The 10,795-nt window shown below is 44.6% G+C and overlaps 1 protein-coding gene across 1 annotated transcript in view; it reads right to left on the reverse strand.

Annotated features, from left to right (window-relative positions):
• LCP2 (lymphocyte cytosolic protein 2 (SH2 domain containing leukocyte protein of 76kDa)) overlaps positions 1-2,918 on the reverse strand; it is a 29,932-nt gene extending 27,014 nt beyond the window's left edge. The window contains exon 1 of the mRNA XM_010154341.1: positions 2,841-2,918. Within this exon, the coding sequence (XP_010152643.1) occupies positions 2,841-2,918 (78 nt within the window). The remainder of the gene's footprint in view (positions 1-2,840) is intronic.
• Positions 2,919-10,795: the final 7,877 nt, after the last annotated feature.

Below are 10,795 nucleotides of genomic sequence, written 5' to 3' on the forward strand. Positions count from 1 at the left end.
TTTTTGATCTGCCTAGAATGCAGTCTTTCTGTCTCAAGTTGCTCAAGTCCATACCAGAAGGAACCCAAAGATTGGGCAGACAAAGTGAGCTTTTGTGGCCTTCAGGACAGAAGAATGGCTCTGATCCTGCCTGAACCTTCAGTTAGCAGCTGTTGTGCAGACAGATGATCCTGTGGTGCTAGGATAATTCCCCTAAAGCAGAGAACACCTTATAGAGAGGATTACACCCTTTCTTAGTTCTATTTATTCACTTTAAGGAGTAATGCTGTAGCTTGGTGTTATATGAGAACAGGTCCTGAAAACATCTAACAGCTGAGACAATATTTTTAGGAGGCTCCTTCAGTTACTCATGCAGAAACAGACCTAACTGAGGTAAATACTTAAGGGTACAGATTAAGGCTTTTGTGCAGACTGAGGCCTCATACCTGTGAATAACCCCTTTCATGCAGTGAGTGCTACATGGCCGTACCAGCCCAAGTCTGTATGCAGCAGTGTCCAACTGCTACGCTGGGTAGAACGTATGAGTGTGGCCGAGACATCATCTCTTTCTTAAAGTAACTGATGAAGAAGACGGTTTAGCTACTAGAATAACTTTTGGGATATTAGAAATAAAAACATCTTTGCTTTTTCTAAAAAAAAAATTTGAAGTCTTCAGAAATTATTAGAACATTTGGTTCTTTGTTGGTCCTTCCCTATTTTGAATGCACGGTTTAAATTAACGTAGGCTTTAAGTTAAAACACCTAGAATCATAAATCAGATGTTATTACTGTTAAGTATGAAGAATTCTTATACGACAGAAACTGAGGACTTTATTGATGCCAGTAATACACCACAGTGTTGATACATAAATTATTGATGTCTACGCTGGCCGAACGTTGCTAATATGAAGGTGTGAGCTAACAATTAACTGATGAAAATCTTACCACTGCCCTGTGTCCTGACCCATCACTTCACATGAGAAAAGATTTGAATGTGATTGTCTTTTGAAAATCAGCCCACAGTTATCTCAGTTTAGGAAGAAAAAAATTGCTTAACCCTCTTGGACTTAAAACCTGGACTTTGAATACCTGGCTGCAAGCAAAATACATTGGTCAGAGGCAAGTGGAGCATTCCTGAGGCATCAGGTACAACCCTGTAATGATGCGTGTGAGGGAAATGGTGTGAGTTTATTTGGGGAGGAGATATGCGCACCTAGGGCAGTTGTCCAGAGCTGGCTGACCAAAGCTGACATTGTTGTCTTACATGGATTTCTTTAGATGGCATTAAGCAGCTTTTGCCCTGCTTCACCTCCCCAAAGTGGAATGTCAAGATTATTCTGCCTAGATCAGTAGAGGGGAGGTACTCAAAAATTAATGTAACGGGCCTATCCAGTTATGGTAGAACTTCCAGTTAATCCTTTTATCACTGTTAAGAATATCATTAACACTTCTTTCAGGAAGCCATTTCTTAGTCTCTTGGAAACAGTGATCCAAACCACCACCTACCAGTGCTGTCATGGGTTTTGTATTTGTCTGAAGTTGCCTGTTGATAATGATCTCATCTGTTCCATCTCCAATGCTTCACTTGCCTGTGCCACTAACCCCTGCACCCTAAACTGGGGGTTTGCAAGTCGTTGGCAGTTTTGCTTCTCTGGTGTTTGGTAGACACAGACTGTGTGTTTGATCTGCTTATCTTCCTTAGCTGGTTTTGCATTCTAGTATCAAACTTGCCTCAACTCCCCAGAGAAAACTCACGGAGTTATAGGAGCTGGTGAAACGAATTTCCATTGTTTCACAAAGAAGCCCAAACTGTTCCGGGTTTTACAAATCTAGTCTGACAGCTGACTTGAAAATTAACCAGCTATGCTGGCATTACGTGAAAATCTTCCCAGATCTTCTGCTTGTTAAATTCCCAGATCTTTGAAAGTTAAATTCCAGGCCGACAGTTTTGGACTTTGGGAGAAATGTATTCAGTTGCAAAGGAGATCGAGCAGGCTCTGTCTCCAATGAGAATTAAAAAATGGGCAATTCACAGAGAACACACAGAAATTAAATTTCACTAACGTTCGCCCAGTTACACATTCCTGGGCAATTACAAAAGTGTCAGCATTGCTGTGCAGAGGATACGTAGTGGCACTGAACTCCTGTATTGCCTTTCAGAGTATTTCTGCAGTGTGGAAACTCCTCTGCATTGTAAGATGAAATTTATAGATTGTCACAAATGAGGAAGATGTGAAAAGAAAGAGAAGTTCCAGCTAGGCACACAGGGTAACGTTAGGAAAAGTAACAGTGACAGGAAAGAACCCGTAGCTGATAATTTGAGGAGTGACTTTTGCCCAAAACTTTTCAGAAATGGGAAGTCAAACTGAAAGGCAAAAGGTTTTTCCAACCGAGCCTAAAAAAATTAGTAGGAGTCTGTGTGTGGGCACCTGTTCAATTCCTGGCTGGGCTTTCATGGATGGGATTAGCAAAGGCTTTCAGAGGCTCGTTTGTGAACACTGAGCAATTTGAAAAAAACCCATCTTTTCTGAAAATCATTGAAGCAGACCTAGAAAGCTGGTAACCTTCACACATTCTTGCCTTTTGCAGCTGTTAATATAGGTATTACATCAACGGTTGCACTGAAGTGCACACCTTCTCTGAAAAGCCATCAGTTTCTTTTATACCCCATTTAAAACACACTTTCAAGATTAATTTATAGATTTCGCTGGCCAGTTTAGCACAGCTTCCCAATTGTGAGCGGTTTTGCTTTTAGTTTTGCAGCAAGCTTTGCCCATTATAAAAATGTGTAAATTTAGCCCCAACAGTGTTACAGTAGCTTCCTCCTCCATCATACAAAGGCAAAGCACAGTTAAACTTACCGTCCTAAAATACTCTGCTAAGTCATCCGGGTTCCACGTAACCACGTCTGAACGGTAGGGAATGTTTCGCAAATCCATTGCAAGTTTTCTCCTCTAGCAGTTAGAGATCGTTCATAGCAGTGCGACGGATGAAACAGCCGTATAGTCCCTCCCTGTGACCACCTCCAGCGTGCCCAGTGGTTCCTGGCCTAAGACCCAGCTGCTTCTCTTTAAGACCTGGGTTTTTTCAGTTGAGATCTACGTTGTTAGGACATCCAGGAGAGATACTGCTTCCTCTAACACAAAATGGTCTCTTCTCAGAAAAGTCAGCTAGTCAGCCTTACCACTTCCTTTGTCTGAATATAAATAAGTAAACAAGGAAGCACAGCAAAGTGTTGAAAATGTTCTGCCTGCTGCATATAACTAAGCTCCTGTGGACCCCATTTGCTTGTATTTGCATACAGAAATATTTATGTATTTATGCACTCTGTGCAGTGTAAAATATTGGCATATTATCTGCGTAGACATAGGTTACTGCCCCTCTGCGAATCCAGCCCAGGCAGACCCCCTCGAAGCAGAAAACGTTCACTGAAGAAGAACTTGTTCAACTTACCTCACTCCTGAAGTGTCACATTGTCTGTCTTCGATTTATACGACAGTGAGGGGTGATTGTTGGGGTTGTGCACGAGGCACGCGTGAATAGGCATGGAATTACAGTCAGCATTCCTTCAAATAAGGAATTTCTTTGTGAAACTGAAAACTGGGCAAGCTTACATGAAAAATTATTACACTGTCATTGTTTCAGTGCTCTGTTTTCCAGCTCCCTCTAATAAGGATTTTTGCATCTGAAAAAGAATACACAGAGCCATGCTATTACGCCAGGGACAGGCTGCTTCTGCCACGTGTAGCCGACTGAGGCACCATCCTATCAGGGAGTCCCTTTGGAGAGACTACATTTAGCAATTCCAAATGTGCCCGTGTTTTAAAAAAGACGGCACGTCCATTCCATAGCACCTCTGCTATGACGAAAGGCTGCAAGAATTGGGCTTGTTCAGCCTGGAGAAGAGGAGGCTCCGAGGAGACCTCATTGCAGCTTTCCAGTATCTGAAGGGGGCCTACAAGGGTGCTGGGAGAGGACTTTTTACAAGAGCCTGTAGTGATAGGACAAGGGGTAATGGGTATAAAATGAAATCAGGGATGTTTAGATTAGATATCAGAAAGAAGTTCTTCATGGAGAGGGTGGGGAGACACTGGGACAGGTTGCCCAGAGAAGCTGTGGATGCCCCATCCCTGGCAGTGTCCAAGGCCAGGCTGGATGAGGCTTGGAGCAACCTGGTCTAGTGCCAGGTGTCCCTGCCCATGGCAGGGGGGTTGGAACTAGATGATCTTTAAGGTCCCTTCCAACCCAAACCAGTCTGTGATTCTATGATTCTGCCTTTTCCCAACACGGAGCTTCCTCCCAGAGCTGTCCTGGCAGGGATGCTTGGGGTCACTGTTCACATCTGCTCCATCAGACTGCACGAGAGGTGCTGGTTTGTGAGCTTCCTATATTCGTAAGAATGGATGCATAGCTCTGGAAATGAAAGCTTCTCTTCTTCCTGATGAAATGCATCACTTCAGTCATCGAAGACCTTCCAGCCTCGTTCTGTAACTTGCAGGTGCACCGCACACGAGTGCGTGTCTTTGAGATCACATCTGCAAGACTCCATAGCGTCGTACCTTACAAGTTTTCCTTCTGGAATTCACAGCCTGATTTAAAGTAGCTCACTTTTTCTGCAGAAATTTTGGTAAATGAAGGCCACATGGTATTTAAAATTCTAAACTGCTGTAACAGCTGTTCTCGACAGCGTAGTGTTTGTCAAATACATAATCTAGCTGTGTTTTATGGGTTTTTCTCTGAAATGGCCTGTATGAATCATCTGAGCCATGTACTGATGGTATCACAGAAATATCATCACCTCTTCTTTGTAAATCCAGGTCTGGGGCCGAAATAGGACCGAATGAAATTGTGACAAAGAATACCCAAAGGAGATATCGTTTTGAGGGTGTGTTATCAGCGGTGCTAAAAGGGAGATGGCAGGGCATATGTCTCAGACACCCCATCGCACGCTCGGCCTTTCAATGGAGAAGCAAGTTGCTCACAGTACAGAGACAGGAAGAAACCTGTGCTGTAGTTTCTCATTGTTCATTCCGTTACAGTATTTCATTACCTTCTAATCTGATTTCTATCCCAAATCCAGCGTAGCAGCTCTAATTTCAATTGCGTTATTCCCTGTTTGTACTAATATAAAACTAATTAGTCTGGTCAAAATTTACTCTGATGATGTTACAGAGGAATCATAGCGTCATTTATCCTGGTGCTGAGATAGGAGAAAAGCCTCAAAAGTCAGTCTCCTAGTCCAGAGAGCAACTAACACAGAGATTCTACCACACTTACTAATCATTATTATTAGCTGGGATGCTGTCTGTGTCCCCGTGAGTACATTGTAGCTACATGCATATGTCATGGCAGTTGCAGAACCCAGCTGCACACATACTTGGGCTTGTCTTCGTCTGGAGTTTCTGCTGTAGAGTACAAAACACATAGGATGTGGTGGCCAAGTGAGGCTCGCTGAGCGAACAGCGCTTTGTATTTTCTACACTTGAATTTTCAGATACACTGCTAGATGAGTGTAACAACTTTAAATTCCATTCCCAACCTGTGCATGCGTTGGAGCATATCAAGGGAGAATGTTGTTCAGCCCGCAAATGGCCATGCGTGAGTTGTGCCCCCCGTGCCAACCAGGCTGCCGAGGGCTGTTTTGAAAGAAGCTTTTCCATGTCTGCCTTTGTAGCCCAGAAACGCACCACGGCAAATCCGTATGCACAAAAGGAAGATCTTGATCCTGGAGAAAAGACCCCACATTACTTCCTCACTGTTTTAATTGTTCTTCTGTTCACTCTTCCCATATTTTCCCACTTGATTATTATCTCTCCTTGTCTCTTCACTCACTGTTACCTCCAGAATTAGCGCTTTCTCCCAGGTTCTCCCGTTGCCTTCAGTGTCGTTTGCTCAGAGGCACTCGGAACACTGATGGTCACCAAGAAAGGAAATTCAAAGAGAAAAAGGGGAATGTCCACACTTGTGCAATGTCACGTGGCAGAATCTCTAGTCAGACTTGTGTCTAGCCAGAGTGTAAGAGAGGATGTCTGGGAAGCCACCACATCTGATTTTTACGGAGGAAAACAGAATGACTGCAGAGATAGCATTTGGGTAGTTAAATGAACTGCCACCGACAGGCAGGGCACCGAGACTTCCTGGGGAAGAATGTCAACTGTCACAGGCTGCATGCAGAGTTTAGTTGATAACTGAGTACATACCAGAGGTGACAATCCTAACAGTCTGCTGGGAATGATCTCATGCTTTGAGTCCTAGTCATTCAACCTTATATTGCAAAAAATGAAGGCACAGTAAGTAGGCAGCACAAGATACATCTCTTCCATGATATAATCTGTTGTGTACTTCAGTTGGCAATATTCCATAAAATGGATTTTAAGCTCTTAGGTTTTCAGATGCTGAGAAACACTGATGTTACAGCTATCAACAGGTGCGAACCTTTTCCATTGTGACCTCTTTTTCGTCTTTTTAAAGAATTTGGTCTTTTATAGTTGATGCCTGCAGTGACACAACCTTCACATAAAAGATGTGTCTTCAAATAACAGCTGCCAGTTCTTTCAGATGTAGTGATGGTCTGGTGCCTGGTATTTGAAAATGTAAGAGTTTAACTATTTTAGACAGCGCAGGAGGGAAATTCACACTGCCCACATTCTGCTGCCTTCAAAGGGTGTCAATATTTTCCATTTTCTCTCACCTCTTTCTGCTGGTGTTCTGTCCCACAACGCCCTGCTTCAAGTAGAGTCAAGGGCTTACTTAGAAGAGCTTTCAGAACAGCTTTCAGAACAGCTTTCAGAACAGCTTTTTTTTCTAGAATAACTCAGTTTACATGTCAAACCTCGCAAGATTTTAATCTTCACTCTCATCTCAGTCCCAAAGCAAAGTGCATTTATGCAATGTTTTTCTTTTGCCCTGCACAAATCTTCTTTTAAAAAGACTCAGGTAATTTCTCGTTTCATCCTGGGGATATTTAACAATGCCAGCCTATGTTTCTGCTTTTAACATTGCATGCCCTAGTCCCAGGCAGTATGCCTATCTATGACACAGAAAAAGTGATTTTATCTTTAAATCCTTTAAAAACCACCACAGTATTGGTATTCCTTGCTGTCTTTAGTAATAATCACTGTGCTAGCTTGTATTCCTCAAATGTCCTTGTAAGTTGTTTCCTTATTTCTACAGTCAAGTGTTAACCTTGACTTTGCAACGTCTGTGCATTAATACGGGACCCAAAACCAAGTCCTCGCCAATCTATAAAAGCTCATTTGTGGGAACTGAACGACGAGCCTTCCTCACCACCTCGTGGCTAAGTCACAGACCGACACCAAGCTGGTGACTGCTCTTTTCCGGAAGAGGGGTGGGCGCTGAATTGCTGACACTGTGCACATTTGATACGTGGGTTACATGCACGTGATGCTGCAGTGGGACTAGCAGTCAAGGAAGATGCTGACCAACCTACCTGCATCTGCAGTATATGGTTAAAAACAAACTCTGTCTGAGATACTGGCTTCAAATCCAATTTCACAGAGTTTTCTGCATGCTCTTTCTGAACTCAACCCTCAGCAATGATTTTCCCAGATAGAAAAAAAAAAATGTGTGTACTTGAAGAAGCATATTTTCCACTGCTAGTGAACTGTGTTACTTTGAGTATGTGGAAATACGGCGTTTAGGCATTTGCGAAATGCCTGAAATCCTAGAAAACAGCCACTAGAGTGCAGCTGAGATCTGTTCAGAAAGCAGAGAGAATCCAATATCTATTAAGGTGCTGTGAAAAAAGAAAGGAATATCTCACCAATTAAGGTGCTGTGAAAAAAGAAAGGTGAGTACTCCAGCAAGAGTACTGCTTTTCCAGGTGCATATCTTGTTCTACACTCTTAGGGTCATAAGTGGCATTCTGTATCTAGTGTGTCCAGAGACACTGCAGATAAATGCAGGGGAGAGCACCCAGCAGACCTTAGAAAGGCTGCCTACTGAGGAAAGATGGAAAATGATGTCTTGCTTAGTCTGGGAAAGGGAAGCAGGAGACGAGGGAAGGACAAAGGAGACAAACTTTGGGTGGTATCAGTCAGTTGTTCTCATGCCAGGAGAAAGGCTCTGCTAACAAGAAAAGCATCTGTGTGCTTGGAAAGTAGGTATTGCAGATGGAAGACCTCTCCTGCTCTGTTCAGTGCCATTCAACAGCTCAGTTCATCAGCTGCCAACCAAAGCTAGCGGTGCTATGGCTCGGAAGGCAACCAAGAAGGCCAAAAGGGCAACTGGAAAGGATGTTCGGGTTTGGATATGACATTCCAGTTTAGCACAGGGTCTTCGGGGTACAGAACTCTACCAGCAAACACACAGCTTGTAATTGAATATGCAAGTTTGACAGGGATACCAGAGTCATTTAAGGGGAAGATGAAGAAAGTCAGAAACACACCGTTTAGTCTGAGGTAAGCGCTCAGACCCTTTCCACCTGTGCTGTCAAAAAGGACAGGTTTTCTCCCACCAGCTCCAGACATGTCTGCTGCCAGGGGGGCAGTTGCCAAGACCCTGGCTCTGCAGGGCTCCGGTTCTCCTCAGCGCCCTCTTCCTCCGGTGCAGCTCCCTTTGGCTGTAACCCCGCTTTCCGCTGCGTTGCTGCAGATTGGGCTGTGCTGTGGGAGCCTGCCAGCTCCACAGGCCTCACCCAGTGGCAGTCGCACTGAGCATTTTGAGTTTGCTTAAAAAGGAAAAGTGAACCAAGGCTAAATGTTGCTATTACGGGGAGTAAAAGCCTGCTATTACGGTGCAAATATAAGGAGAGGTGATCAGGCTCAAATTATTTTTATCAATGCTCCATTCAGAAGAGGTGAACAAATGAGTCCCTGAAGAAAGTGATAAAAGCTGGGAAAGGAAGAAAAAAGGACAAAAATGTACCCAGCTCAGGATGTTTCCGTGCTGTGTCTTGTGTCCTACATGCCCCAGTTTCCCTCTGAGGGACAGAAGCGGGTCAGAAGGTGCTGTGAGATGACCAGCAGCGTGCCGATGGCAGTGGCCAGCCGTGGTGAGACAAGTGAAGTGTGCCCGTTTCTGCAGCTGCTCAGAAGGCTGGAGAAAAAGCCTGGCTTCGGGTCTGTGGCTGAAGTATACCCTAAAGGATGGTGGGTTTGACCACTACTGGACTTAGCAGATTGCTTTGGGTTTTTTTTTTTTTGGATGTGGTTTCTCCTTTCCCTGGGAGAAATCTGTTGTTTTAAATCCTTTGGAGCCTGTGAGTGGGTTAATGCTGCCTCTTGCAGAGTGCTCAAGGTGGGGAGTATTTGGCATTCTTTGATTTCTTTGCTATGGAACGGCAGCCGGCGGCCGTTGCGTATGGCTGTGTGACTGCCGTGCAGCCCGAGTTGCATACAGCCTGCTAACTGCATGCTGAGGGAGCAGTGGGCTCCGTCCAGGCTGGACCCTCTCGTGCCATGTGAGGAGCAAGCCCAGGACGGCAACGCAGGCCCTGGGAACCCACGGCAGTACTCTCAGTATCACACATCATGCTTTCCAAGTTAAAACCGACCCTAAGCCGCGAGGAGGAGAAGCTTTCACTGCAGTTGGCTAAAATCCATGTAAGACACAGTTGCTTTGGGGTTTTATTTTTGGTTGAGAGTGTGGCTTTGAAAGGAGCTTCCAGGAGTGCAAAGGCAAGAGAAGACATTTGTGCACACCACCGCAAGGACTGTCAGCCCGGCTCCCCTTTGGTGCTGGGAAGCAGGAGCGGTTATCCCTAGATGGCGTCGGAGCCCGAGTTTTCCCACTTGGCACTTCTGTCGTAGCTTTCCATTTGCTTTGCTTTTTGGGTTTTTTGATACGTGATTATTTAAAGAAAAATAAAATTAAATCTGTTCAGCAAAGACAACAGAACAGTGAGAAAAGGTGTGATTTTTCTTTCATTGAAGTCTTCTAAACAGCAGTATTTCAACTTTATCCAACTATTCTGACAGTTAAAGATAAGATTATTTCAACTCAGCCCATTTTACTGTTTTTATCAAATGAACTATTCACACCAATACAGATCTCATTGGCCTCATGTGCTGGTTTTAGTTGGAACAAAGTTAATTTTCTTCACAGTGGCCGGTATGAGGTGATGCTTTGGATTCACCCTGAGTACTGATAAGGTGGTTTTTAGCTGGTGCTGGGGAGTGCTTGCACCAATCCAAGGCCTTTCCCAGCTTCTGATACTGCAGCTGCCTTCCCAACTTTCTCACTATGAGCGGGGGGGGCACAGTTCAGACAGCCAACCAGAACTGACCGAGGAGTGTTTCAGTAGTACATCATGCTTGGTGCGGGAGCCAGGGGTGGGCCGGGGGGCTAGAGCTTGCTTGTTTGTTAGCTCAATAGCTCATTTGCCCATGTGTTTGTTCATTGTTCAGTTTGCTCATTAGTGAGCTGGTGGCTCGGTTGGCTTTCCCGGTCGTGCTGTTGCTCGTGGGCCTCACTCGGACTCTGCTGTGATCACTCCTGGGCTCCAGCTCTCAAGCTCTCTGACCCTGACTCTCACTGCTCAGGATCTGGCTGTGTATCGGTCGGTGGGTGCTGAGCAATTATATCATATGTTTTCTTTTCATTACATGTTATTAGTAGTATTGTAAATATTATTAGTATCACTACAATATTCATTTACATTCAGTTATTAAATAGTTCTTATCTCAGTCCATGAGCTTCCTTGCCTTTTCCTCCAATTCTCCTCCTCCACTGGAGAGGGGTGGGAGGTGAGTGAGCAGCTGCGTGGTACTTGTTGCGGACGCCCCATCCCTGGAAGTGTCCAAGGCCAGGCTGGATGAAGCTTTGAGCAACCTGGTCTAGTGGAAGGTGGTCCTGC

Source organism: Eurypyga helias, unplaced genomic scaffold, assembly GCF_000690775.1.
Source record: "Eurypyga helias isolate BGI_N326 unplaced genomic scaffold, ASM69077v1 scaffold7156, whole genome shotgun sequence".
Classification (NCBI taxonomy): domain Eukaryota; kingdom Metazoa; phylum Chordata; class Aves; order Eurypygiformes; family Eurypygidae; genus Eurypyga; species Eurypyga helias.